General features: G+C 41.5%; 2 protein-coding genes across 4 annotated transcripts in view; both read left to right on the top strand.

The window, feature by feature from the left end:
- NUP155 (nucleoporin 155) overlaps positions 1-2,731 on the top strand; it is a 53,057-nt gene extending 50,326 nt beyond the window's left edge. Inside the window, exons 33-35 of the mRNA XM_037063199.1 lie at positions 174-310; positions 1,814-1,920; positions 2,532-2,731. Of these exons, the coding sequence (XP_036919094.1) occupies positions 174-310; positions 1,814-1,920; positions 2,532-2,670 (383 nt within the window). The 3' untranslated portion in view covers positions 2,671-2,731. The remainder of the gene's footprint in view (positions 1-173; positions 311-1,813; positions 1,921-2,531) is intronic.
- An 11,933-nt stretch (positions 2,732-14,664) lies between these two features.
- The window catches only part of CPLANE1 (ciliogenesis and planar polarity effector complex subunit 1), a 93,896-nt gene continuing 80,992 nt past the window's right edge, over positions 14,665-27,568 (top strand). For all 3 annotated transcript variants that reach the window (XM_037063197.1, XM_037063196.1, XM_037063195.1), the window contains exons 1-10: positions 14,665-14,854; positions 18,238-18,369; positions 20,282-20,408; positions 21,591-21,726; positions 21,842-21,961; positions 22,900-23,132; positions 23,880-23,986; positions 24,918-25,074; positions 25,689-25,792; positions 27,218-27,400. In XM_037063197.1, the coding sequence (XP_036919092.1) occupies positions 20,328-20,408; positions 21,591-21,726; positions 21,842-21,961; positions 22,900-23,132; positions 23,880-23,986; positions 24,918-25,074; positions 25,689-25,792; positions 27,218-27,400 (1,121 nt within the window). In that variant the 5' untranslated portion in view covers positions 14,665-14,854; positions 18,238-18,369; positions 20,282-20,327. The remainder of the gene's footprint in view (positions 14,855-18,237; positions 18,370-20,281; positions 20,409-21,590; positions 21,727-21,841; positions 21,962-22,899; positions 23,133-23,879; positions 23,987-24,917; positions 25,075-25,688; positions 25,793-27,217; positions 27,401-27,568) is intronic.

Here is a 27,568-nt window from a genome sequence, read left to right as displayed (position 1 = left end):
CATGAGGTGATGGATGTGTTATCTAGCGGGATTGCAGCAAACATTTTACAGTGTGTGTGCATCCAGTCATTGCACACCTTAACCTTACACACTGTTACGTGTGAGCGACATCCCAGTAACTGAGCTGGGGAAAGAGTTGGCAGCCCTGCATTCTGGCCCTTTCTCCCCTGCAGATTTCATCGTGCAGTTCTTAGAGCAGCAAGTCTGCACCCTGAACTGGGATGTGGGCTTCGTCATACAGACGATGAATGAGATCGGGGTGCCCTTACCTCGGCTGCTGGAGGTGTATGATCACCTGTTCAAGTCACGGGTAAGCAAAACACTAACGGAAGTAAAATCATTTATTTAAAGTTATGTAACCTTTTCGAGACATAGGAGTGGTTTATTCTGAGTGCATGTTTGTAAGTCTCTCAACGTGTAATAGATCAGAAATTTGCTTCATTGATTTAGCATAAGAAATTATAAGTCAGACTTTTAAAACCAATAATGAGAGGGGTTTTGCTGGATATCATGACAAAAAACAAATACTACCTTTTAATACTAATATAATACATCTTATTCTTGGAATAGGCTAAATGCATTACATTAAGAACATCGTGTACTTTAAAAGAACAATGTAGCTGCATTAACTGCAACTTCATCTGAAACACCCACACTTAACGGGCTTTCTCACCACCTTGAACCTTCTTGGACCAGCAATTTTCAACCTTTTTTATTTCACAGAAGATGTGAACTGATTACTCAAATTCTGCCACACACCAAAAAAGTGTATTTTTTGTTGATCTGACCAAGAAAAGTGTGTATATTACTGATGGGTTTACCAATAAATAAATAAATAAATAATAGTAACTGCCTACCCTTTTTGCTCCAAAGTGACTTTTTGGAAAATGAGGTGCCTATACTTGTACATGAGGATTTCTGACCAAGAATTAACCAGTCAGACATATAACTCTATTATGCAACGTGTCCAGTAAGATGCAGCTCTGTTATGTGACCTTCGCATTTGTGGTTTGAGACAGGGCATTCGCACTGGTCAGCTGTTGTTGTGTTGTCTGTTGTCATTTTTTATTGGACAATCTAAGAAAAAAGAGGTCAGTGCCCCTGACTAAATAGTCAGCTACTGCATGTTTTTAAAGTTCTTAGGGCACACCAGTTGAAAATTGCTGTTTTTAGATTGTATGTTGTCATTTTTATTTTATCTGCAATAACAGATCAAAATAAAATTTTGTTGAAGTAAATCGTGCCGCTTACAGTAGCATCATCAAAATGTCCATAGTGTTTCTGGGTCTCATTTAAGCCTCACGATGAGCTGGTGATGGAAGTGAGCAGGTAGTAGTGTCCCTCTTCTGCTCCACCTGACGGGGCCGGAATGTAAATAACCTGCTCAGCACACGTGGCTGGTGCCAGGAGAAGGGAGGGGTAGAGTGGAGATTCTCTGACTATGAATCTAGTCTCTTATTTATAGAATCAGACTGAGTCTGCATAGGTTCTCAGTAACAGTGATGTCCCAGATGACAAGAAGAGATGAAATTTTCCTCTTAACCTCTGGCTCCTAAATAGGAAATGTACATGCTCTACAAAGTAGATCAGTATCACCAAATATTCCTCCTAAGTAACATCATGCTGCAGTTGTCAATATTGTTCAAATATTAATCATAACCACATAAGTTTAGTAACACATAATATTCAATACTTATTTTAGTGTCAGTAAATTTTGCTACGGACTCTTGACAGCTTTTTAGCTAACATTAGTGGTTGAAAACTCAGTTGACAACAGTTTGCCTTATAACTTCAATGTGTATTTTCTGAATAGGATCCATTCTGGAACCGAATGAAGAAGCCACTGCACCTTTTGGATTGTTTACATGTACTGCTGACAAGATACGTTGAGAATCCTAGCCAGGTTTTAAACTGTGAGAGGTAAGTATGAATTGAATATGGCATTATATAGGGAAAGCTTTTGAGTGATTCTAATAAATGTCTGGGTAACAACTGGACAGAATGGGGGAAGATACTGAGATTATAAAGAAGTACAGGAGATTTAGGCTTTTTATGTTAACAATAACTATTTGAATGATACGAATTGACATGTATGTAGGGTTGGTGTTTTTTCTGTTTTTCAACCCTTATGCAGAATTCTTTCTACAAGTGAAAGGATATCACTTATGAATTACTTCTAAACTTCTTTTGCTTTGAATTAGTGATCAAGGACAGTTTAATTATGACTTTGTGATATTATTGGCCATTTTAAGGAATATTTGTTTGAAAAGGCCAAGAGCGTGTCAAGAATTTAATATTAATGTAAGGGATCATCCTTTACTGCCTCTGCATTCTAATAATCGTCACAAGAAAAATGGCGGCGCGGTGGTAATCCATCTCCCCCTGGGTTCCGCCTCTTTTCCTTCGTTTGCCGTTACTTTATCCCATCATCCTTGTGCTGCCAGGGAGCATAAGGTCCCCAGGAGTGGGGGGTCCTGTAGAGAGGGACGTCACACATGCAGACGGCCGGTCTGGTGTCTTTCCCTTCACAGGAGAAGATTCACAAACCTCTGCCTGGACGCCGTCTGCGGGTACCTGGTCGAGCTGCAGTCTGTGAGCTCCTCTGTAGCAGTACAGGCCGTCACGGGGAATTTTAAATCACTTCAGGCAAAATTAGAGCGTCTTCATTAATTACTGTGATGTATTCTCTCCCATTCATTCTGAACTGTAAAATAAAATCTCATCTGGGTCCCGGTACCAAGTGCTCTAAGTCTAAGACCGTAAGACAATTTAAATAGAAACGTGTTTTTCATAGGTGGTTAGTACCCACAAACGATGCATTTGCCAGATGAATTCTTTTTTTTTTTTTAAGGTTTTATTTATTTATTTATCTTTAGAGGGGAAGGGGAGAGGGAGAGAAACATCAATGTATGGTTGCCTTTCGTGCGTCCCCTGCTGGGAGTGGGCCTGCAGGGAACTGGCCTGCAACCCAGGCATGTGCCCTGACTAGGAATCGAACCGCAATCCTCTGGTTCGCAGGCCCGTGCTCAATCCACTGAGCTACACCAGCCAGGGCGCCAGATGAATTCTTTTTTTACTGCTGCTTTGTTTTATAATCAGGTCAAAAAAACAACTAAGATTTTTTTCTTCCTCTTATTAAAACAAGGATAAGCGATATTTAGAAAGTCTTACTTTGAATTTTTCCTCACGCAGAAATTTTGAATTTATTGTATTCATTTTAAGTTAATCCAAAGACAGTTGGTATCAAAATTTAAATAGACTAGCTGAGTATTATTCCCATAATACTAGATTCTACAACGATACTTAAAACAGCAAACATACACTGTCTCATGAAACTTCCTTAGGTGTTGGGTTTATCCTTGGAAAGAAATTTCCTCCAACTACTAATGGTGTCAGTTACAATCCTTGAAGAGTAATACACACCTGCTTGTTTTCTGAGCAGGTGATACACTTAAACTAACAGTCTGTGTCCTGAAAACCCATACAGGGACACAACTGTTTCCTGCTGTCTGCCTAGTCCTTTGGCCCTGTGACTACTGACTTCATTAGAGCAATGGTTCTCAAAATGGGTGGAGCAAACCAGCACTTCAGCGTCATCTGGGAGTTTGGTAGACACTCCAAGTATTGAGCCCATTCACACCTGCGGGATATGTGATGTGGGTGAGGCCAGCACCCTGTGCCCTAACAAGCCCTCTGGGAGCATGCTGGTCCACGTCGCGTCTGGGGCCCCCTGCATTCCAGGGCCCAGCCAGTCTGTGCCCTGAGCTCCCTCTCTGGTGCCTCCTCCCTTCCCCACGAGTGACCACCACCTGCAAGGTCTGCCCGAGACACCCAGTATGTGAAGCAGAGCTGTTAGTGGTGTCGTTTTCAGGCTTTAATAAAAGCGGGGTAGCTACACCAAGGGCCCAAAGTCATGGCAGTGGGGAGGGAAGAGAGGGCGAGAATGGCCAGGACCGACCAAGAGTTGGGGACAGGGCTCCTTCCCTCTCGCTTTCACGCTCCCAGAGTGATTGGCTTTGTGTCTGCTGTCGCCAGTATATGTCTGACGGTTTCTAAATTACATCTGGAAATAGATCTTCTTCCACTTTGATTTTTGTCCCCAAGGCCATGGGTTGCCCTTTCCTTATTTATGCTCTTAGAATTTGGCTTCCTTTCTCCTATAATCTTTAATTTATACTATTCAATAGAATGTTACAATATCACTCATTAGGTACAACTACCTCTCGTATTTTTCAGATTGTCAGTGAAGGTTTTTTAATATGAAAAATGAATATTTGCTATACTTTGCTAATTCTGTAAATTTAAATTTCTGTTGTGTCTACTTAAAATGGAAGTCTTGCTTAAATGTTACAATTGAGCTGTAACTCCAGTTCTGCTAGATATATTTATAGTTTTGGTTTATATATGTGTGTGTATTTTCTATATATTAATTACATATAATATATACTGATATAATATCCTAATATAAAATATATATAGTTACATATTATAAAATATATAAAATATATAGTTGTATATATTTTATATATTCTGTATTATGTATTATATATAACTTAATATATATGAGAATATTTATAAAATATAACTAGTTGTGTTTCAAGTACATTTACACACAACCACATTAATACATATATGTTCAATGTACTCAACCCACACTATGGAAGCTACTTCTTTCCAAAGGGCTGCAGGCTAGCATGGCTCAGTGGTTCTTAGGGGTCAGAAACGTGAACCCTGCCCCTTTCATTCGCGCAGCTCCATTTGAGAGGCTTTAAGAATCCCAGCTGCCTGACAGATGTTTCCAGTACCCTTTGGAGAAGTAAGATAGGAAAAGAGACTGTATCTCCTCACTTTTAGTCCTCTGGACAGTGTTTCTAAGACTTTAACATTCCTAAGACTCACCTGCATAGCCTTATAAAACAGATGAGTGACTTCCACCTCCAATGTGATGCTGATCCCAGTGGGCAGTGGATGAACTTGGGGTAGCACTGTTCTCGCACTTGCATCCACTGCATCAGTGTGTACTTTGTACTTGGCATTAGTTCAACACGTTTTTTACAGTGACTATTAAACATATAGGCCATGAACAATGATTAGAACATGGCTCATGAGACTGTGTTATTCATTGTAGTCAGTGAAGAGTCATGAAGGCCTTGATTGTTATGTATTTGTTTTAGGTAGATCATGTTAGTGTGGCAATGGTTAGAAAAGAAGGGACAAACCTAGTTTGGGTAACTGCAAGGTAGGGGAAGTTGATCCCGAAATGCATGTGATGCGCGCTCAACGCTTTTTAGTGACACCACACAGGCGTCCTCCACTTCTGTGTATTACAGTTAATTTCAAGGAAATGAAGAACTAAGAACATTAAATCTAAAGGTCTTGAAAGGGCACATAATTTCCTTTCAGTTTCTATCAGTTTCTTCATTTAAATTCTCTGAATAATAAACCTTTTTTCAGACTGGTTTTGAGTCCTGTAGTAAATCATTTGAACTCTTCTGAGTTTGGTTTCCTCACCAGCAATTTTCCTTATAAGCATTACTTCTGCTTCATGGTGTGCTAGAAATTAATATGTGTTTGAAAACTCTTAGATATGCTTTTGGCATTTTAGCAATTCCTATCAGCCAGAAAGGTAACTCTCTTGAGATAAATCAGTTTACCACGTGGGAGCCAGGGCTGTCCTAGCTCCAGCCCACACCTGAGTGTGCACCTGTGTAATGAACATTTCCACGTGGGTGACCTCCAGAGCTCCTTAGTCGAAATGTGGCTGAACGGCCCTCTCCCCTGCCTTCTGTCCACGCCTGTTCCTCCTCCTCCATTTTTCACCTCAGCCTTTATCATCTAGTTATTCAAATCAAGTGTGGATACCATCTTAAAATTCTCCTAATCCAGTTACCAATTTCTTTTCTTTGGCCTTTTATTAATAAAGTTAGTTATTCCATTTTTAATAGCTCATTTTTTATTTTTTAGAAGTGTATTCTATTGGTTATACTGTTACAGTTGTCCATTCCTTTTTCTCCCCTTCTGCCCTGCACCCCCCTCCCTCCAGTATTCCCCCACCCCTTTTAGTACTCATCTGTGGGTTGTACATGTAAGTTCTTTGGCTTCTCAATTTTCTACACTATTCTTAACCTCCCCTTCTCTATTTTCTACCTACCATTTATGCTACTTATTCCCTGTACCTTTTCCCCCATGCTCCCTCTTCCCCGTCCCCGCTAATAATTCTCCATGAGATCTCCATTTCTGTGATTCTGTTTCTGTTCTAGTTGTTTACTTAGTTTTAGTTTTTGTCTTTTAGGTTCAGTTGTTGATAGTTGTGAATTTGTTATCATTTTACTGTTCATAGTTTTGATCTTCTTTTTCTTAGATAAGTCCCTTTAACATTTCATATAACAAGGGCTTGGTGATGATGAACTCCTTGAACTTGACTTATCTGAGAAGCACTTTATCTGCCCTTCCATTCTAAATGAAAGCTTTGCTGGATAGAGTAATCTTGGATGTAGGTGTTTGGATTTCATGACTCCATACTTTCCAGTCCATTCTTACTTGTAAGTTTTGGGGTCTGTTTTTTTGTTTTTGTTTTGAGAAATCAGCTGATGGTCTTACGGAACACTTCTTTTACTGCTGTTAATATCCCTTATCTTTAATCTTTGGCAATTTAATGAGAATGTGCCTCCATGATTGGAAGACAACCTGTTAACACATCAGTTTTCACCAAACTGATATACAGATTTAATGCGATCCCAACCAGGTTTCCAGCAGACTCTTTTTTATAGAAATTGGCAAACTGATTCTAACATACATATACATACACATATATACATATATATACACATATATACATATATATACATATATATATAAATCAGATATATATATATAAATCAGATATATATGTATACATATATATATAAATCAGAGGTCCTGGGCTAGCCAAAACAGCTGGAAAAAATATATTAATATTTGGGAAGCATTCTACTGATTTCAAGATTATTATAAAGGTGCATTAACTGATAATGTGGGATTGGTACAGGGACATACATATCAATGAAACGAGAGTACAGAAATGGATATACACATAGGGGCACTCAGTTTTCTTCAAAGGCACCCAGGTAATTCAACGGGGGAAATTATAGTTTTTCAATAAATGGTGCTGGAACAGTTGAATATTCACACAGAAAAAATACCCTCAACACTTACCTTATACAAAATTATCTTGATATGCAGCACAGAACTAAATGTAAGAGATGCGCCCTGGGTGGTGTGGCTCAGTGGATTGAGCGCAAGCCTGTGAACCAAAGGGTCGCTGGTTTGATTCCAGTCAGGGCACAAGCCTGGGTTGCAGGCCAGGTCCCCAGTGCTGGGCGCACAAGAGGCAACCACACACTGATGTTTCTCTCCCTCTACTTCTCCCTCCGTCTCCTGCTAAAAATAAATAAATAAAATATTTTTTAAAAATCCATCACATCTGTCTAAATAAATAAATGGTTAGCCCTGGCTGGTGTAACTCAGTGGATTAAGCATGGGCCTGTCCTGTGAAGCAAAGCGTCACCGGTTCGATTCCCAGTCAGGGCACAAGCCTGGGTTGCAGGCCAGGTCCCCAGTAGGGGACACATGAGAGGCAGCCACACATTGATGTTTCTCTCCCACTCTTTCTCTTTCTCATCCCCTCTCTCTAAAAATAAATAAAATATTTAAAAAAAATAAATGGTGAAAGTACGAAACTGCTAGAGGAAAGCTGGAGAAAAATAATGACCTTGAATTAGGCAGGTGTCTTAGGACACAGAAACCCCAAATCAGACCAAGTTGGTAAATTGAACACTGAAATTTAAAACATCTGCTTTCGAAGACATTTAAAAAGTGAAAAGGCAGCCATGCCCTCACAGTCAATATTTTTGACAAAGGGGCAAGAACACACAGTGGAGGACAGACAGTCTCTTAGATAAACGGTGTTGGGAGAAGTGGACCAGTACATGCAAAAAAAAATGAAACTAGACCAACTTACACCACACACGAATAAACTCAAAATGGGTAAAAGACTTAAATGTAAGTCACAAAACTATAAGAATCCTAAAAGAAAACAGGCAGTAAAATTTCAGACATCTCACCTAGCAGTATTTTTGCTGACCTATCTCCTAAGGCAAGGGAAACAAAGGGAAAAAAAAACCAAATTGGAGTACATCAAATTTAAAAGCTTTTTGCACAGCTAAAGAGACCTCCAACAAAATGAAAAGGGAACCACTATGTGGGAGATCATATTTGCCAGTAATATATCAGGTAAGGGTTTTATTTCCAAAATATATAAAGAACACCAAGGAGACAGACAATCCGATTTCAAAATGGGCAAAGGACCTGAGACACCTTTCCAAAGAGAACATACAGATGGTCAATAGATGTGAAAAATGCTCACTATCACTAGTCAGAGAGATGCAAATTAAAACCACAATGAGATTAATCACCTCACACCTGCCAGAATGGCTACCATCAATAAATCAACAAACAAGTGCTGGTGAGGATGTGGAGAAAAGGGGACCCTCCTGCACTGCTAGTGGGAATGCAGACTGGTGCAGGCCGCCGTGGAAAGCAGTAGGGAGTTTCCAAGCAAAATTATTATCTGATTCTTTGCAAACAGTTCAGCTTTATTCACAGAGAAAGTGGCTCTCTAAATTTCTCATTATATGAAGTCTGGCACAAATAACTCCTTTGTTATTACAAAATCATAAGCATGTAACTCTAACATCACTCACACTCAAGCACACCGTAAAACATTTTAGGTGAAAAGTTCAAATTAAAGCTATAAATTACTACACCCATATTATTACTTACGAACTACATCCAAAAGGGCATTACTTCCACCAGACCCTGTATATCAAACTCAGAGCACTGTGTGAATATGGAGCTTTACCATAAGCCACAGTGTAGGGACAATCCAGCGAGGACTCAGAATGTACATTAATAGGAGTACTGTTCAGGAAAGAAGAAGAAGAAAACTCAGACTTGGTGGGAAAAAAGGAATCAGATATACATGTATTTCCAGGTAAAAGTCTCATGGGGGTAGAGTTGAAAAGAAAGTTGAAAGCAGAGTAGCTTTTCCCACTTACTGGAAAATATCTCAGGGTGCTCCCTCACCCCCAATTTGGGGTGGTCCCAGCAGAATAAAACAAAAGGTGATGGGAATGGAGCTGCAACATTCCTGACCTGCTCTCGGTTCTTAGGACAAGTTTGTGGAGAGCAAGAGGACCCCACGGTAGAGGCAGTGGAATGGAGGAATGAAGGATGTGTCTGGGGCTGTGTGGACACTGGCATCATCACAGGGGAAATCAGAGACTCACTAGATGTAGACACCACATTAGACACCAGTGCACCCGACCCAGGAGCAAGCGTCAGACATCCTGAAGCGGTGATGGGTAAGCGCACAGAAAACAAAGTTCGAGTGAAATCACTCTGTCCACCAGTGTTCTGAAGGCAAAACATCCTCCGATGATTATCATTATGAACCTGCTCTGTGGAGTAAGTAGAATGAGAATGAGACAATCGGCAGGCTAGAGAATTTGGAGGAAAGAAACTCCACCAAAGAAGACATGGGGGTAAAATTACTTGTCAAGATAAAGACTTTCCTCGCTACACATTGAGGTAGAGGCTCATGAAAATGTTCAGTTATAGAAGAAAAATGAAGTACATGTTCTTTGTAAAATAGGTGTAAATTTGCCATCTTTTCACTTTATCATAAAAGAAGCCAGTCTGATGAGTGAAAAGAATTAGAAAAAATGGAACACATAAGACCTACCTGGTCAAAACTTGCAGGACACCTGCTGAACCTGTGACCATGAGCTACTCAACTTCTTTTACTGTTCAGTCCAGTTTGTGTGACGTTCTCTGTTACTTAAGATCTTTAATAGGCTTGTAGGTTGGCTATTTAAATCACACAGTAAATCACAGAGTTGAAAGTTGAACACAGTACACGTAACATGAAAAGCGGGTCCCAATCACTGCACTTGATTGCAAATGTAGTTCAAAGGCCATTCCCTCTGTGGGGGTGGCTGAATCTGAAATCACCTGCTACTCAATGTATGGTCCAAGGGACGGGTTGGCATCACATGAGAGATTGTTAGAAAAGTGTTGGGAACTGCTCTGCCTGGTTTCAGGAATTGGAACTACCCCCCCATGGCTAAGACTGAGTGAGTGACCTCCGGAATGTGAGCCACTTAGGAGACAAAGTTTGTCTCTGGTAGCAAACACTGCCCCTGCCCCCAACGCATGGTCGATGTTCATGACCGGTAAGGCTCCTCACAGGAGGAGCAACCTAAGCCAGACACGATCACTTGGGAGGCCATCATGGAAGGACTTGGGGGGCTGCCACAAAGAGAGAGCGACGGACCCTCACCCCTGGCTATTCTGACGTAGCCCGAGTCCCCATGTCCTCTGGGAGAAGCACTTCCTGGCTCTAATCCACTTAAGCCTGAAAACCTGTGATGGGGAGGGAGGCTGTGCAGACCCTTGCCTTGCTAGAGGGGTATCCAGGGTAAATCAGGCATAAGAAAGAATTCTTAAATGTCCTGTGAAACCTGCTTTGCTAAGAGTGTTTTCATTCATATGTTAAGGGTCCGAGCAGGAAATGAGTATGTGTCCCAAAGTTCCTGCACCCCCCCTTTCCTGACAGACACTGACTCAGACTAAGCCCTCAGATTTCTTTGAAATGTTATCTACTGTTTGATCCTTACCGGCTGTATTCCTGTGTACTACAACCCAATAAAAGCCCCTGGAGGAAGGGGTTCCTGGCCTTTTTCCTCTGAGAAACTGACCACCTCTCCTCCCCAAGCAGATCATGTCTTAGTACTGTTACTGTCATCCTTGGCGGACAGGGGGAAAGTCGCCCCCAAGGAAAAGCAGCTCTCAACCCCCAACCCGCCCCCCACTTACTGAATCAGAGGTTTTGACAAGAGTTATGGGTGATTCATACATAAAGTCTGAGAAACCGTGCTCTAAGCCATTCTTTTCTTAGAGTTTTCACAGCATGTTCTTTATTCATTGCTAGTTAAGTATTCATCTATCTCCTCACCAAACCTGTGATATCCTTGAAGGAAGGAAATATGTATTATTATATTTTGTATTCTAATCATTTTCTAAAAACTCCTGCCCATCAAAACTCATTTTGGGTCTTACTGGGTACATTGCTAAAATGCATTTCCCAGCCTCCCTTGCAGTTAGGTGTGACCAGAGGATTAAGTTCTCTCCATTGCAACATAAGCAGAAACATGAGTGATATTTGTGGGCCCAAGTCTTAAAACTGGGCACACTCTCTTTTTCCCCTTGCCTTTGGCTGGAAGTCCTTGTGACCATTTTGACTATGCAACAAGACGCTGGAGAATGACCGAGGAAACCTCTTAAAGGAATCTGTGTCTCTGGATGATGGAGGGGATTACAGTGACTCCACCAAACTGAATATGCACATCACAACAGTTACACAGGAGAAAAAGAAGCATCTATGTTGTTTAGGCCCCAGATGTATGGGGGGGGGGGCTTTTTGACGCCGCCGTCTAGTGTAAAAAAGTCACCAACCATCTTATCGTAGACCTCAGCCTATAATGATTCCCTGGTGGAGGAAGAGTGGACTCAGGAACACAGACAAGCCCTCAGCAGCCACTTCTGTACGATGTGGTCCTAGCCATAGCTGACGGACCCAGGCGTGCATCTCGCCCAAACTGCATCATTTGCATGTTCTCTCCAAGGGAGCTGCGATTTTCAACTGAGGCGAAAGCTGAGAATGACGGCAGCTGAGCCGTGTTAAAAGGCAAAGCTTGGAAGCTGCACTGGGCAATACAGGAACCACTAGCCACATGTGGCTATTTGAATTTCATAAAAATAAAATAAAATAAACCTGGTGTCTCAGTTGCACTAGCTACATTTCCAGTGCTCAGTATCATTTGCAACTTATGGCTCCCGCACTGGACGGAGCAGACAGAGAACATTTTCATCAGTACAGGTGTTTCTTCTAGACAGCACTGCTCTAGAGAGGATGTCCACAGCCTCTCCTGGTCCCCATCTTTCCCATAGGTTGGTTGTTGAACCCATTCCTTAGATTCTGTGGGATCCACCAGAACCTGTACAATACATTCCCTCCCTTATTCAGGCTAGTCAGATGTGATTTTATTAGCTGCTACCAAAAGGTCCTCAGTTATTGCATATCTGGCACTGGAGCTACAAAACACCAAATCTGATGGGGAATCCTCAGGCTTGTTTTATTTGAGCTCCCTCAGATTTTCACATGGTTCTCTTCCATGCCTTTCACATCCACATAAGGATTGGTATTCACTACACTCATCGGCATACGTGTGTACATTAAAGAAAGGAGAGCTTTCAAAAGTGCAGGGAGAGCTGAAGGGGAGGCTGATGCTTAGGTTCCATATCCTATTCCCTACAGTCCTCCCATTGGGTTTCCGAACCACATACCTAATTGTTTACTACGCGGTTCCACCTGGGAGTCCAAAGGCACCACCGGATGCATGTACTTCAAATGGAACTGTTCTCCATTTAAAGCCTGGCTTAGAGGTTTCTGACCTGCCCATTGCTCATTTTGGCAGCACTGTGCGGAGTGCATTTTGCCACCATGGCATTCATCACTGCACTGTAATTTATGTGCCTGCAAGTGTTTTACAGGGACAGTATTATCTACCTTTCTTCATATGACGAAGGACCCCAAGAAAACCCTGGAATTATCTGCTGGAGTCGGGGAGTCTTGTAGCACAGGCTTCCCCTGCTGGGTGAGTGTTCTAGGAATGCCCAGTGTATTAGGTGGCGCTGTTGTGAGAGGCTGCATTCGGCTTCAGTGAATTTTTTTTTGAAGACTGAACGTGTTTGCCCATTTCATGATGGGTCATTTATGAGAGCACTTGCCCACACCGTACAGAGTGTTCAGCAGTTTTTGTCCCAAAATGATACAACCCCCTTGCCCCACCACCCTATTCACCCAGTCTTGCCCCCAGAGAGACAATTTTTTGTTTCCCCAGGTGAAAAAAGTCTCAAAGAAAAATGTTTTGCCAGTGTGGAAGGGGTGAAACAAAAACCAACATAAACACTAAAAGGCATCAAAACTGACAAGCTCTAAATCTGTTTTGAGCTGGAAAAAAATGTCTCAGTAGGTGTACTGCATCACATGGAGAGCACTTTGGGGGTGATTGAAGTTTAAACGTGTAGGAATAAATACACGATTTTTAATAGATTTTATTTTCTGGGCCCACCCTTGTACCTAGCATAGTGTCTCACACATTATAGACATTCAATTATTTTAGCAAATTGTGGTTATTCCCGTAAAATCTGAAGGCATGGAACAGTTAATTCCAGAATAACACCAGTACCTCCAGGTCTTATGGGCATACAGCAAAGTCAGCCACAGTTATCCTGTTAGTATCACATTTAAGACCCAGAAAGGAAGCCCTGGCTGGTGTAGCTCAGTGGATTGAGCACCACACGACCACGGTTCAATTCCCAGTCAAGGCACATGCCTGGGTTGCAGGCCAGTTCCCAGTGGGGGACACATGAGAGGCAACCACACATTGATATTTCTCTCCCTCTCTCCTTCCCTTCGCCTCTCTCTGAAAATAAATAAATAAAATATTTTTTAAAAAAAGACCCCAAAACGAAAAGAAAGAAAACTGGGAATGTGTCAGGATTTCTTAGTTCCTGAAGTATTCTGCTTGAGATTTTCGGTGCTCATTCTAGTAAGCTCTTCCTGACTTTGGGCGAACTTGAAGCACCTCATTTCTCTAAGCTTTGAGATAAATGGCGCTGAGTTATCAGTGTTCCAGCTGCTTGTGACCCCACACCCAAGCAGAGGGATAGGTGTGGTTCGGGATGCTTCGGGAAGTTCTCCTGCCCTGTATATCTTGCTTACTAAGAGAAGCCAAGCTTCACTTGGGAGGGCTGGGCGATTTACTCAGCACAGTACGTTTATCCCAGCCAAGGGTAACCTGCCAAACGCTTCCAAACATCAGGCGAGTGACGTCAGCACGTGAAGAGGAGGGAACCAAGAGCAAGCTACTGCCTAAAGCCTGCACCTTTAAGCTACAGAAAAATGCTTTTCCAGGCCAGAATCAGCCGGAGAGCTGCCGTTCGTGCCGTTCCCAGTCGGTGGGCTGGACCGGGGCAGAAGCGAAAGAAGCGAACACAGTGAGGGAAATAAACCAGCCGCCAGGATTACGAGAAAGGACACGGTCCTCCGAGCGCTTTCGGTGGCCTCGACGCACGGAGGGCAGTGAACGACCCCTTTCTTTTGGGGTCTGTGGCGGTCCACACTAGCGGGGTGACATCCCGTGACTTACGGTACTCAGAGGTCTGTTGTTAGACGGTTTCTTAGGAGGCGTTGCACAACACCCAGGCACTCGGAGGCCGTGAGTGTGAAGCACGCCCCCGCGCGGGGAAAGCAGGACCTTCCCCAGCCCGGGAGCCCCGGGCGGGTGGGCGGGGCGTCGGCGGAGTAGGCGGGGCGCGGGGGTGGGCGGGGCTACGCGAGAATAAACGCGGGCGAGCGCGGGCTGGAGACCGAGAGTTGCGACCCGGTCCGAGCGGGGGTTGCAGGATCGCTGGACCGGGGCGCGAGACGAAGACGCCGGGCGGGGCTGGGGAGGGGGAGGAGGAGGTGGAGCAGTGCGGGTGCCCGCCCGCGCTCGCAGCGTGCCGGGAGCTGGCGCCTCGGCTGGCGCTCGCTTCCCCTCCCCTCTAGCCGTCGCCTGGGCGCTGGCTAGCGTCTGGGCGGCCGGTTGGGCCCTCGGCTGTCGTCCTCCCGCATCCTGGCTGCGCTGCCCGCTCGGCCCTGGGCATCACTGCGCTGTTCCCGCCCCGGAGGTGCCCGGCCCTGGCGGAGGTAACTGCCCGCAGATTCCTGCCCCGCAGAGTCCCACCGCCTCCTCCGGCCTAGGGGTCACCCGCGTCCTGCGGCTCCTCGGTCCGCTCTCACCTTCTGTCTTGCACGTCCTCGACCTCCCCAGCCCCGGGGCTCGCGGCCCCCCTCGTCCTTTCCTTCCGCCCTGCACTCGGCCTTCGCTCCTCTAGGCCTCCGGCCTGGTCCTCCCCACCGCAGCATCCTCCTGCCAACGGAGGCGTGGGGCTCCCGGAGCCGGTCCCTCAGCTTCTGTCCTGTCCCCCGCGAGCACCTCCCGCTGCCAAACCTCCTCAGCAGGGTCGGGGAGAAAGCCTCGGAGGAGCCCCTGGGGATGACTTGTGCGAAGTGGTTGTGGGGAGACTCCCCCCACGTCTCTGACCTGTTTAACGCGTTTGACATTAGTTGGTGATTAGTTAGCTGAAGGTTGCGGAATGGACGTGATTTTTTACGACTCAGCATGTAGTGGAAAGCACAGAAGCTCTTTGCTGATTGCCCTTAAATTGCATTGGCCTGTGTATTTTAAATGAAGATTTTTTTTTTTTTGCTTAGACTTAATGTTTTCCCTTCCTAACATTTCGTGAGTGTGACGAGGTTATATTTATTTTTTTTCTTCCATTAACGAATTTTACTTGGTGGTGATGTTTATTATTGTCAGGAGCATTACTGTCTTGAGTGCCAGTAGCCGAAATAATCTTCGCCTAATAACAGGCGGTGGAAAATCTAATCCTCTAGGGCTCCATCCTCACATCTTGAGCTACCTTTAACTTTACCTTTTAGTTGGAAAGTTTATCTCCCAGTATACATCTAGAGTATTTAAAGGACATCCCTGGCATAAATACTTAAGTATGTACTGTATTCCATATCTAAGAGAGGTAAGGGCCCTTTAAATAAAACACACCAAAATCCATAATAGAATTACCACATACCAGCAAAAATAACATAAAATTTTTTTCAGATGTCAGAAAAAATGTCAGAGTTCTCAGTCAGACTAGAAAACATTTTAAAACAAGTCCTTGGCAACCTCCAAATTATTCTTGGTGACAGTGCTATTCCTCTGAACATTATTTCTTCATGTTATCAAGTATCTAGATTTTCCTGTTGTCTTTTTAAAATTTGAAATAATTTCAAAGTTTCCAAAAAGTTTCAGGAAAAATATAAAGGACTTCTGTTTTGTTACTGAGATTGACCACTTCATGTTTTAATTAACATAATTCCAAAAGTCAAAACTGTACAAAAAGCTATTTTAAGAAATATCACTCTCTTCCTAGCCTTTCCACTTCATTTGCTCCACCCTTAGTAGTTAACCTGTTTTGTTCACTTGTTTTGTTTCTTTCTGTAAAATTAAATGATGTATTATTTTCCTCTTCTTACACTCTTTTGCACTTTACTTTTTTCAATTAATATAGTCCAGAAACCACAGCTCACAGAGATCTTCCTTATTCTTTTTAACAGCTGCAGAATATCTTTTTCCCACCGGTTGATTTGAATTGAGGCCCCGAAAAGGTTTTCATGTATTGCATTTGGTTGTGTTACTCTTTCTATCTGTCTGTCTGTGCATTATTATATGTAAAATACATACATATATAACAGTTTCTCTCCTTCCTCCTTTTTACAATGCCATTTATTTGCCGAAGAAACTGCCTCATTTACCCATTATTTTCATCACATGCTCAATTTTTTCATTTACTTATAGTTATATGAATTCATGGTTTCCTATTTTATTTCATTGATTTATTCTGTAGAATTTCTTTCATTCTAAATTTGGCTGACTTTATTCTCCTTTACTATATTCCTTTACTCTTTGTTTTTTATCAGTTGGTGGTTGGATTTGGACACCGATTCAGGTTCAGTTTTTAATGTTTTTCTTTGAAAGAATATTTCATAGAGGTTCTGTGTACTGCCGATCTGTGTAGCATTATATCAAGAATATAATGTCTGTTTCACTGTTAATAATTTTAAGATCGATAAGGGGGCTTATGGCATATTGGTGCACCTCTTTTAGAGTTCTTTATTCTACTTTCCCCCAATAGCTGTAGCAGCCACTGATGCTGTTTGACCAGGTCTGTCAGGTCCTTAGGAGCTGCAAATGCTGCTTTTCTGATGCTATCGTTACTCTCACACTTGGCTGGCTCTTTTTAAAGAATTTCTTATTTATAATTTTTATATTAAAATTTAGAAACATAAATGCTGTCCAAGAAAGTAGTCATCTAGAATCTTAGGGTTCTGAGTAACTGGGAAACAGTGTTATAGTATAAAATAGGAGAATGGCTAGCACCTTGATAGGTCATTCTGTACTATGCTTGAATAGTTTTTCTTTTAAAGCTAATTTTATTTTTATTTAATTTATTTTTAAAGATTTATTTTATTTTTTACAGAGGAGGAGGGAGAGAGAGGGGGAGAAAAACATCAGTGTGTGGTTGCCTATTGCATGTCGCCTACTGGAGACCTGGCCTGCAACCCAGGTATGTGCCCTAGACTGGGAATCAAACTAGCAACTCTTTGGTTCATAGGCTGGTGCTCAATCCACTGAGCTGCATCAGCCAGGGAAAGTTGATTTTATTTTTAAAAATTAGCTATTTCTTGACTATGGCATCAATTGTACAAAAGAAGTTCAATTTATTTTGGTTTTCATAATCTAAATAGAATTAGGAAGATAGAATTAAAAATTTAAAAATTGCAGAATAAAAGCTATGAATAAACACAGTCCAGACCAGTGACCAAATACCATTTTTGTTCAAGATGTCACAACTGTAAAAACTTTCAAAAATTAATTTGAAATATTGATTTAGACTTACAGGAAAACTGCAAATAGATTACAGAGGACTTTTTTTGATGAACCACTTGAGATTGAGTGATAAGCTGATGTTCTCTTATTCCTGAATATTTTTATTTTTTGAAAGATTTTACTTATTTATTTTCAAAGAGCTGGGAAAGGAGGGAGAAAAAGAGGGAGAGAAATATTGACCCGTGATAGAAACATCCATCAGTCACCTCCCTCATGCTCCCAACTGGGGGACCCAGCCTGCAACCCAGGCATGAGCCCCAACCCAAAAATCGAACCGGTGACCTTTTGGTTCGCAGACTGGAGTTCAATCCACTGTACCACACCAGCCAGGGCCATCTTTGAATGCTTTAGTGTGTATTTTCTGCAAACAAAGACATTCACCTCCATACCTGCATGACAAATCTAGATCAGAAAATGAACATAATAATACATCACAGCCACCTATTTCTCTTCCTATTCATGCTATTCCAGTTGTTCAGTGTTATCCTTTATAATGAAAGGATACAAGTTATAATTACTCGTGTTTAGTTATCAGTTTTTCTATTCTCAATCCTTTTTTTTCTTTTTGTCCTCACCCAAGGGCATTTTCTCATTGCTTTTAAGGAGGGAGAGAAATATCAGTGTGAGAGAGAAGCACCAATTGGTTGAGTCTGGTATGTGTCTGGACCCGGGATCATATGTGTCCAGACCAGGAATTGAACCCACAACCCAGGTATGTACCTGACTAGGAGTCAAACCTGCAACTTTTTGGCAACCAGACAATGTTCCAGCCAACTGAGTCATACTGGCCAGGGCTGTTCACAGTCTTTTCCTGATTTTCATAACCTTAAAACTTTTGAAGGTTACATATCAGGTATTTTGTAGCATGTTCCTCTGTTTGGGTTTGTCGGATATTTCCTTGTGATTCAGGTTATGTGTCTTTCACACATGTGGCACAGATATTTTTCTCATTTGTCTCTTGGTGGCACGTGATTTCCATTCATCCCATTACTGATCATTTTCTTTTTAAAAAAATATTAATGCTTTTAAAATTTCCCTTTTTTAAAAAAGATTTTATTTGTCTTTAGAGGGGAGGGGAAGGGGAAAGAGAGAGAAATATCAATGTATGGTTGCCTCTCATATGTCCCCTGTTGGGAACTGGCCTGCAACCCAGGCATGTGCCCTGACTGGGAATTGAACTGCAATCCTTTGGTTTGCAGGCCCAAGCTCAATCCACTGAGCTACACAAGCCAGGGCTCCATTACTGATCATTTTCATCTTGATCAGTGCATTAAATGGAGTCTGCCTGGCTTCTTCATTGTTCAGTTAATCTTTTCTCCTTTGTGTAATTAATGAGTATTTTGTCGGAGATACTTTGAAACAATATAAATGTACCATTTGTCATCAAGTGTTCAATTTGATGTTCAGAAGTTCCATTTGTCATCTAATGTTTAAAATTTATATGGAGCCAGTTTCCTGTTTTAAATGGATTTTAAATCTGTTACTGTAATTGGTTTTGATGCTCAGATTGTCCTTGGTTTGGTTAGTGGGATCCCTTTCCATATGGCCTCCGTGTCCCCACTCAGCTTAAGTTCCAAAGCTCTGTGGCAGGATGTCCCACAGTGTGACCGTCCTCCTAAGATTCTGCCAAGAATGGACCATTTATTTGTCCAGGAAGGTGCTCTCCTCCCCTGGCTTGGGCTCTGACACTCTGTTCATGGACTCACTGTGACTGGCCTGACATGGGGCCTGGCCAGGCTTCTTCACTTCATGTTCTCTCTGGGCCTCATTTTCACGTGGGCTAGTTGGGGCTTCTTGTAGCTCGGTCGCTCGGGGCAGCTGGACTGCAGGCGACAGTGACTGCAGGCTTCAAGAGCAGTGATTCCTGAGAGCAGAGTGGAAGCTGCATCGCCCTTTGTGGTCCAGCCTGGGCAGCTGCACAGCATCACTTCCACTTTATTTTTGGTTGAAATAGTCCGGATCCCATCCTGTTCCAAGGGATAAAGCATAGACCTGAGGCGTGACCTATGAGAGAAGTGCCAGCATCACAGTGTAAGAGGAGCATGGGAGAGGGGACATACTTTGGGGGCCACCACTGGAAAACAGAGCCTGCCACACTGAGAAGGACAAATCATGCAGAAACCGTATTGTCAAGATCTTTTCCTGGTTTCTGTTTACCTTCGTAGTGGGAGGAATAACTTGTCAAAAAAGCCAGTGCGTTTGCCAGACCATTGAAGATGTAAGATGTCATACTGAATGAACTGTCAGTATCTTACCTGAAAAAGAGAACAGATGTTAAAAAAGTAAAACACGAAATCTCTGTGTAAATTCTAAATTAAGATCTTCAGTGAATATTATGGGCTATTTTTAAAATTATTATCATTAGCCCTGGCTGGTGTAGCTCAGTGGATTGAGCACGGGCCTGCGAACCACACGATCACCATATTACCATTCAGATCACGGTTCAATTCCCAGTCAGGGCACATGCCTGGGTTGCAGGCCAGTTCCCAGCAGGGGACACACGAGAAGCAACCATACATTGATATTTCTCTCCTTCTCTCCTTCCCTTCCTCTCTAAAAATATAAATAAATAAAATCTTAAAAAAATTAAATAAAATTATTATCATTACTTTTGCTTTTTATAGCACCTTGTGACTTTTTACTTGACTGGTCGTTGATGTTTTAACAAGCATGGAGATAAGATTAGAAGTTTTGACATCCACAAGTATCAAGCAGAAGAGACCCTGGCCACGAGTCTCCTGGCTGGGACAGGTGGGTGTTTCTTTGTTCATACAATACTAGTTTTACTGTGTGTTAAATGAGCGCTTTGCCTCTAAGATTGAAGAATGTTCTATGGCATTTAAACAATGAAATCCATCTTTAGAAGGATCGCTTGCCCACTGAACAGGGTTTTTTGTCTGTGTTTTGTTTTTACTACAGTAAATTAGCTTTTCCAGAAAGTTAAATAGTCTATTTAGAAGAAATGTTTTACTTACAAATTTTTTTCATATTGTGTTTAAGATGGTAGAGATGGCATTTATCAACAGGGAATATTTAATCTGCTGAACCTTTTCCTACTGGAATAGTCAGCGGAGTGTTTCTTCCATTGCGGTTTTCATGACTGTGCAATAAAGTGCCCCCTAGACCTGGAAAAAAGATGGTGACAATATGCAAGCAGTCTGGGAATACTGTTCACAATGTATAGAATAGGTTCCTCATCTCAGGGAAGGTGGGCAAACCTGTAAAAGCCTCTAAGAGTGTATTATAATTATTACAATTAAGAAATTTGGTGTGGTGTCACTTCTGGGAGAAATTATACCATTAATTTGCCTTCTCTAAAACTGTGTCTCATGAATTTTACAATGGTCAGAACCAGGTGGAGATCTTGTTAAAACAGTGCTGGGCCCTGTCCCAGAGTTTCTGACTCAGTGGGTCTGGCGTAGAAGAATATGCATTTCTGACTGGGTCTCTCAGGTGTTGCTGATGTGGCTGGTCAGGCGGGACTTTGCAAACCACTGCCCTAGAATGCATGAAGACGAAGTTAGTCCAAAGCAGCATGCTTTTTCTAGGTAATAAAAAGTGATCAGAGCTGGGAGGTGCAGAAGCTGTATCTATTTTAAATAAGTAATTTAAAAACTTGCACACACTACTGTTCAAATTGATGACCCCGTTTTGGCTAGCAGAGTCAGAAGATACTCCTATAACTTTAAAATTCAGAGAAATCTAAATTGCAATCATTAGGTCATTTAGTGAAGTAATTTTAATGAGGTATTTTAAGAGAGAATGAGAAATTTTCAGGATACCTAGTCAATCTTATTGTTCATTTTATGGTTTGTGGTACAAATGTGTAATCTTTTTTAAATGTCACCTTGTTTTCCTTTTTAGGATATTACGGATAAGAGTTTGAATTAACTTCCGGCACCCTCTTATTCTCTGATATATTTATTCTCTTAGGAAAATGAAGCTGTTTTTCTTTTGGATGACAAACTCATAAATGAAATTAATTTGCTCTCGGGGAGGACAAAGAAGAAAATTTCTCGTCTGCAGCCTTTCTTGAAGGATGTTATTGTCCTAACAACGTCCAGTAACGGTTAAGTAGTACCAATATTTTCAGAAGGATAGATTAATTGAATTTTTTTAACAATTTGGGACAGTACTAAGGGAAGCATTTGCTTGTAAGTATTGCATTTTCTTTCTGGGAACAGGCGCCTGGCTGGCCGGGCTACTTACCACAGGGGAGCTTTTTCTTTGGAACAAGGATCACGATTGTTTGAAAACTGTACGAGCAACTGAAAAGCCTAAGGAAATGATTCAAGCTGCAACAGGTGAGGATTTATTGGTTTAAATTGGTTTAACTTGATAAATAGGAAAAGAAGGTGAAACCTTTATTACTATTTTAAAAATCTGTGTGTGTGTATGTATACTCATATATATGTTATATGTATGTATTTTTGGGTGGTGTTTATTCGTGATAGTACTTACTGGGTTGGCCAAAAAGTTTATTTAGTTTTGCCCATACGGTAGCTCCAGCAGTGCTTAGTTTTCTTTAACTTCATTCAAAACAGTTTGGATAGATTGTATTGTGACGGCTGTCATAGCAGCATGCATTAAAAAAAAACTTATCAAAACTGGTGAATTTTTGTGTAGCTGATTTAATATTGAAGATGGGTAAAGATCTTCTTTTGGCGTATTATGCTTTATTATTTTAAGAAAGGCAAAAATGCAACTAAAACACAAAATAAGATTTGTGCAGTGGATGGAGAAGGTGCCGTGACTGATCAAACATGTCAGGGTGGTTTGTGAAGTTTCTTGGTACTGTTGAACTTTTGGCCAAATAATTCCTTGCTGTGGGGTTGTCTTTTACATTGGAAGGTGTTTAGCAGCGCTCCTGGCCTCTACCCACTAGAAGCCATTAGCAGGAGATAGCCAACACACTCAGAATACCCAAATCAATAAAGTTATTGGTGAAAATGAAAAACTGTGTCTTATTTTATGGAAAAAATTAAATGGACTCTGACCAACTCAATAGATTCATCTTGAAGTCTGATATGCCTAACATATTTGATAACAATGGGTGACGAATACCACATAAATATGAGATAAATGTTACTGCTTTGTACTTTTACTTTTTAATTTATCACTACTGTCTTAGTTGTACATCCTTAATGATGGTACCATTTAGATTTCTTTGTCAGAGTAGATCAATTATGTACTCCGTGGAGGAAATTCAGACTTCAAGGTTTAATTACTGTTTTGGTTTTAGCAAGCTCTTTGAAGCTGCATTTGTATGTATCCGGAGATGGGAGAAGAGTTCTGATTACAACTCCTGCTGGATGCATCTTTCTTTGGGAATATTTGGAATTCAATAGTATCTTATCTTCCAAAAGCCCTTCACTGGTGGGCCAGTGGTCCCAGATCCTACCTGAAGAAGCAGTGCACTTGCCTTCCCCCAAAGATAAAGAAGCTGCAGTGCATGCCGTTTTTGTAAAGAACGAGGTAAAATCCGGGTCAGACTGGGTATTCCCGAAGTGGAGGCGTTGGGCTCCGAGGACAGACACTGTCTGAGAAGCTGTTGAGTAGCCCGGACCACGGCCGAGCTGTAGACCCTGGTCGTCAGCTCTCACTGACACTGAGATCATTATGGAAAATATACTTTTAGATTTCTTGGTCACAGATCAAGAAATGTTTATTAGAAATGGTTTGAAATTAGAGCTTCCTCTTTCCCTACTTCTAATTTTCCCTAGTTTTAAAATATAACTAGTTAAGTGAGCTGTTTAATTCCTGGGAAATAATACATTCGTGAACTAAAAACCACTTTATATAGTGACATGGTACCTTTGTGTGTATGGATGAACGTTCTGTTACTCAATCTACTATTGTTAGAAGTTGCGTTTTGGGGTTTTATTGTTTTCCTCTATTTCCCCCCACCTCCAAGGGTAGTGCCCTAATTAAATAATATATAAATGAGGAGAAAAATTACTATGTAAGAATCTTTGAAGTTATAGTCCCAGTTAATGGCAGTGTTTTCTTAAGAGAGTAAACTGCACCTTGATTTCCCATTTGAGATATGCCCCTGGCTCAGAAATAAATTACTTAAGTCTTTAACTTGATGTTAGGAATAAAAATATAAGCAAGGTCTAGGCATATTTCATTTATTTATGAGGAGAAATATATCTATATATTCTATATCTTGATTTATTTTCAGATTAATTATATATTAAAGTATATTAAATTTGTCTACAGTTATTTGGAGACTGCTGCTTGTGTTCATTTACTTTTTACTCTGGGGAATGCCTGAAGTTGACATTTCTAGCAATTCGGTGGCGTGAGAATGTATTTATACCTATAAGGTGAGGTAAATGCTTCCTTAATTCTGTCCCTTTTAAAACATTATTATCTTTTGGCTTATAAATACCTAGTAAGATTAGTAAATGAACTATGACTTCCAACTTCTGAGATTTTGCAAATCCTCTCTTCCTAAAAGTATTGCTTTATTTCTTTAGTTTTCATTTTTAAATACATACTCTACAGGGTTTTTATTTCTTTCCTTTTGTTTTTCTTCTTGGAAGCGAGACCATGTAAAAGTGAAGACAGACTATAGTTTACTTATTTTAAGACTAAAAAAGTCTATTTTGGAAAGTAATTCAATAGAATTTTAAAAGGCACATAACTTACTTGAATTTACTACTATATTGAATTTAAATATTGTAGAATTTTTTATTGAAAAATAGTTTTATTCTAAAAGCCCAATAAAATAGAAACGATGCATTAAAAACATATGCTTAAATAAGATTTACTAAAACAGTGTGTTTTGGGTTGTTTTTCTGTTTATTTTTTATGCTAACAACTCCTTATTAAAATGTAACATATATAGTAAAATGAACAAATAAGTGTGCATCTGGACTATAATGAATATGCGTGTATGTACCTGTCCTCACATCAAGTATAGAACACTATGCTGAACACCCCCTTCTTTACTTACTTAATCTCTTTTAAACTATTAGCAGTAATGTAGAAATACTCATATCTGAACCGTAGTGGAAGCAGATGTACTTGGGGTGGGCTATAATGTGCTGTTACTAACAAAACTCTGATACTGACGAAGTCTGACTGGTGACCACCCTTCAGTTCCTTGGGTGGAGCTTCTGAGTGGTCGCTCAGGTCCCCTAACGTATGTGCACATGTAGGAATCTAGTTGGACTCTGCTGTTCAGTGATGAACTATGTTTTAATTTAAAAGTTACTATACTTCTTACTCTCGATTATTTCATTGCCTTCTTAGATCATTGCCGTACCGTGTTCACTGGGCACAGCAGGATTGCCTTCTGGGTAGTCTGAGTCCTCCATGCGAGTCAGTGAAATCAAGAGGAGCTCTAATTTCTGCCTTTTCAAGAGATGGCCTTGCCCTGGCAGTAACCCTTAATCAGAAAGACCCAAAGGTCAGTGACACGCAGTCTGTCTTGGTGGTAACCTATAGAGAGACTTTAGTCTGGTGCTGAGATGTTTGTTTCCCCTGAAGATAGTTCTTTAAATTGATGTTTTCTGATCCAACTTATCATTGTGAATTGGTAAAATTATTTAAATTAGCTGCTGTGGTTTTCAAAACTTGGCCTTCAGAAGTGAAACAAGGTTATGGGAAAAGGAAGAAAGAAAGGCAATATGGTAATTGATGTTCTTAAAATGTAGAATTACACAAGCCTGCGAACCAGAGGATTGCGGTTCGATTCCCAGTCAGGGCACATGCCTGGGTTGCAGGCCGGTTCCCTGCAGGCCAACTCCCAGCAGGGGACGCACAAAAGGCAACCATACATTGATGTTTCTCTCCCTCTCCCCTTCCCCTCTAAAGGTAAATAAATAAATAAAATCTTTAAAAAAATTTAAAAATGTAGAATTAAAGAGAGAAGAGTTGCACAAGTGGTCAGTATGTTTTCACCACTTGGAAAGACCCCTAGGTAGTTTACTGATACAATAATAGATCTCTAGGTCTCCAGAATTGTAAGTGATGGTTAAAGTAAAATAATTTTAGAGTGGTTTTGTTGTCATTTTTTTCTAGGCAACTCAGGTATTATTTATAAACACACTGAATTTTGTTACTCTCTGTGGCAGCCTTAAAGGATGTAGCAATAAGAATCCTGTGGTTCCACCTACACTTGTCAGGTAAGAACGTTTTTTGTATTTCTAAATAGTATTTTTCTCTTCTTTGCCAAGAGTTTGCTAAGTTTAGGTCTCTGATAATTCAGCTGGTGTCCATATAGGTGTTTCGATGGATACCGGAACTTACTTTGAGCATTCGTGCTTGATGGATTGTAAAAGTTCCTTTCTGAAAGGAAAGCCTTAAGTACTTTAAGGAAGGGTCTGGGTGGGTAGAAGACACATGGACATATTCTGTTTCCCTTTTTAATGTCTTTCTACATTGTCCAAGGAGAAGCGGAATCACAACAGGTAGCAAAATACTGGGCTTAACTGGAGAGGCTGAAATGGAAACCGTGGTTGGGAAGCCATTATGCAGTCAGAGGCCATGGTGCTTACGACCTTTCAAACAAAGCTGGTGCTCTCTGCATAATACGGGTCAGTAGCAGCACCAGTGGTGGGTTTGGATGGCACCAGAGCTACCACCAGGACCTATGGGGGATTATAGGTTACAAGGATTTCCTCTTGGATCCCCTAATTTCTCTTTTTGAACACTTTTCCCTGCTGTTCTCTGAATTTTCAAAGTTTTTAGGTCAGTCCAGTCTTGTCTGTTCATTTTCTTTCCCTCCCCCAAAGTTCTTTCTGAAAGTATTACTGGTCTCAGTTCAGCAGTCTGTTCAACTCAGGGCATCCCTCACTCACATGAGGGGAAGCTGCTTTGTGTCTCCATGAAACATTAAGGTCACCAGACAGTTAGGGAGCAGGAAAGGTGGTTTCGTGAAGAGGGAGTCTGCGGCAGAGGGGACCAGTAGCAGGCTGCAGAGAGAGGGGAGCCATAGCAGGCTGCAGAGAGAGGGGGCCAGTAGCAGGCTGCAGAGAGAGGGGAGCCATAGCAGGCTGCAGAGAGAGGGGGCCAGTAGCAGGCTGCAGAGAGAGGGAAGCCATAGCAGGCTGCAGAGAGAGGGGGCCAGTAGCAGGCTGCAGAGAGAGGGGAGCCATAGCAGGCTGCAGAGAGAGGGGAGCCATAGCAGGCTGCAGAGAGAGGGGAGCCATAGCAGGCTGCAGAGAGAGGGGAGCCGTAGCAGGCTGCAGAGAGTGCTGCCCCGTGCGGACCTTCAGTCTGTCAGTCGGTCTTAGTTGTGGACCCCAGGGGGATTCAAAATCATTCTAATTAAAATGTGAGTGACTCAGAAGCTTAACACTTTTAGAGAATGTTTTTATTTTATGATTTGCTTGTGAATCCAAATTTCTGATTGCTACATTGTAGGCAGTAAGTGTCTATGAGTTTGCTCCTTTTTTTGGGGAAAAGAAATACACAAAATGTATGTGGCATTGCCTGCTATCCATTCCTTTGCCCTTAGTTTTTGAGGGTTTCACCCCTGCTTGGCCATTATAAATTATCGGAGACACTGTATGGAGCCCTTTCTAAACACACTGTCTTGCCTTCCCTAGGTCCTACTGGGTGGGCGATGTCAGCTGGACTCCGGATAGTCTCTTTCTGGCCTGCGTGTTGAAGCGGGGCTCCCTGCTTTTACTGACTTGCCAAGGTGAACTGCTGACGTTAGTCACTCTTGGGTGCTCTATAGAGTTTGGGCCAGCAGAGTTCATTCCTCTTCACCCACTAATAACGTACAGGTGAGACATTGGGATTGTTTCAGTTTGTTTATAGAAGTTGTTCTCTTCTGGTATTACTTCACCGTGTGTGTGTGTGTGTGTGTGTGTGTGTCTAGTTTCATCTTTCAAATTGTCATATTTTTTCTTTGAGTCTTTCATGTCAATATCTGTTTATTTATAGTTTCTTTC

The sequence above is a fragment of the Sturnira hondurensis genome, unplaced genomic scaffold (genome assembly GCF_014824575.4).
Source record: "Sturnira hondurensis isolate 20B ecotype Veracruz unplaced genomic scaffold, ASM1482457v3 Scaffold0014384, whole genome shotgun sequence".
Lineage (NCBI taxonomy): Eukaryota > Metazoa > Chordata > Mammalia > Chiroptera > Phyllostomidae > Sturnira > Sturnira hondurensis.
This window is presented reverse-complemented; position numbering and strand designations above follow the sequence as displayed.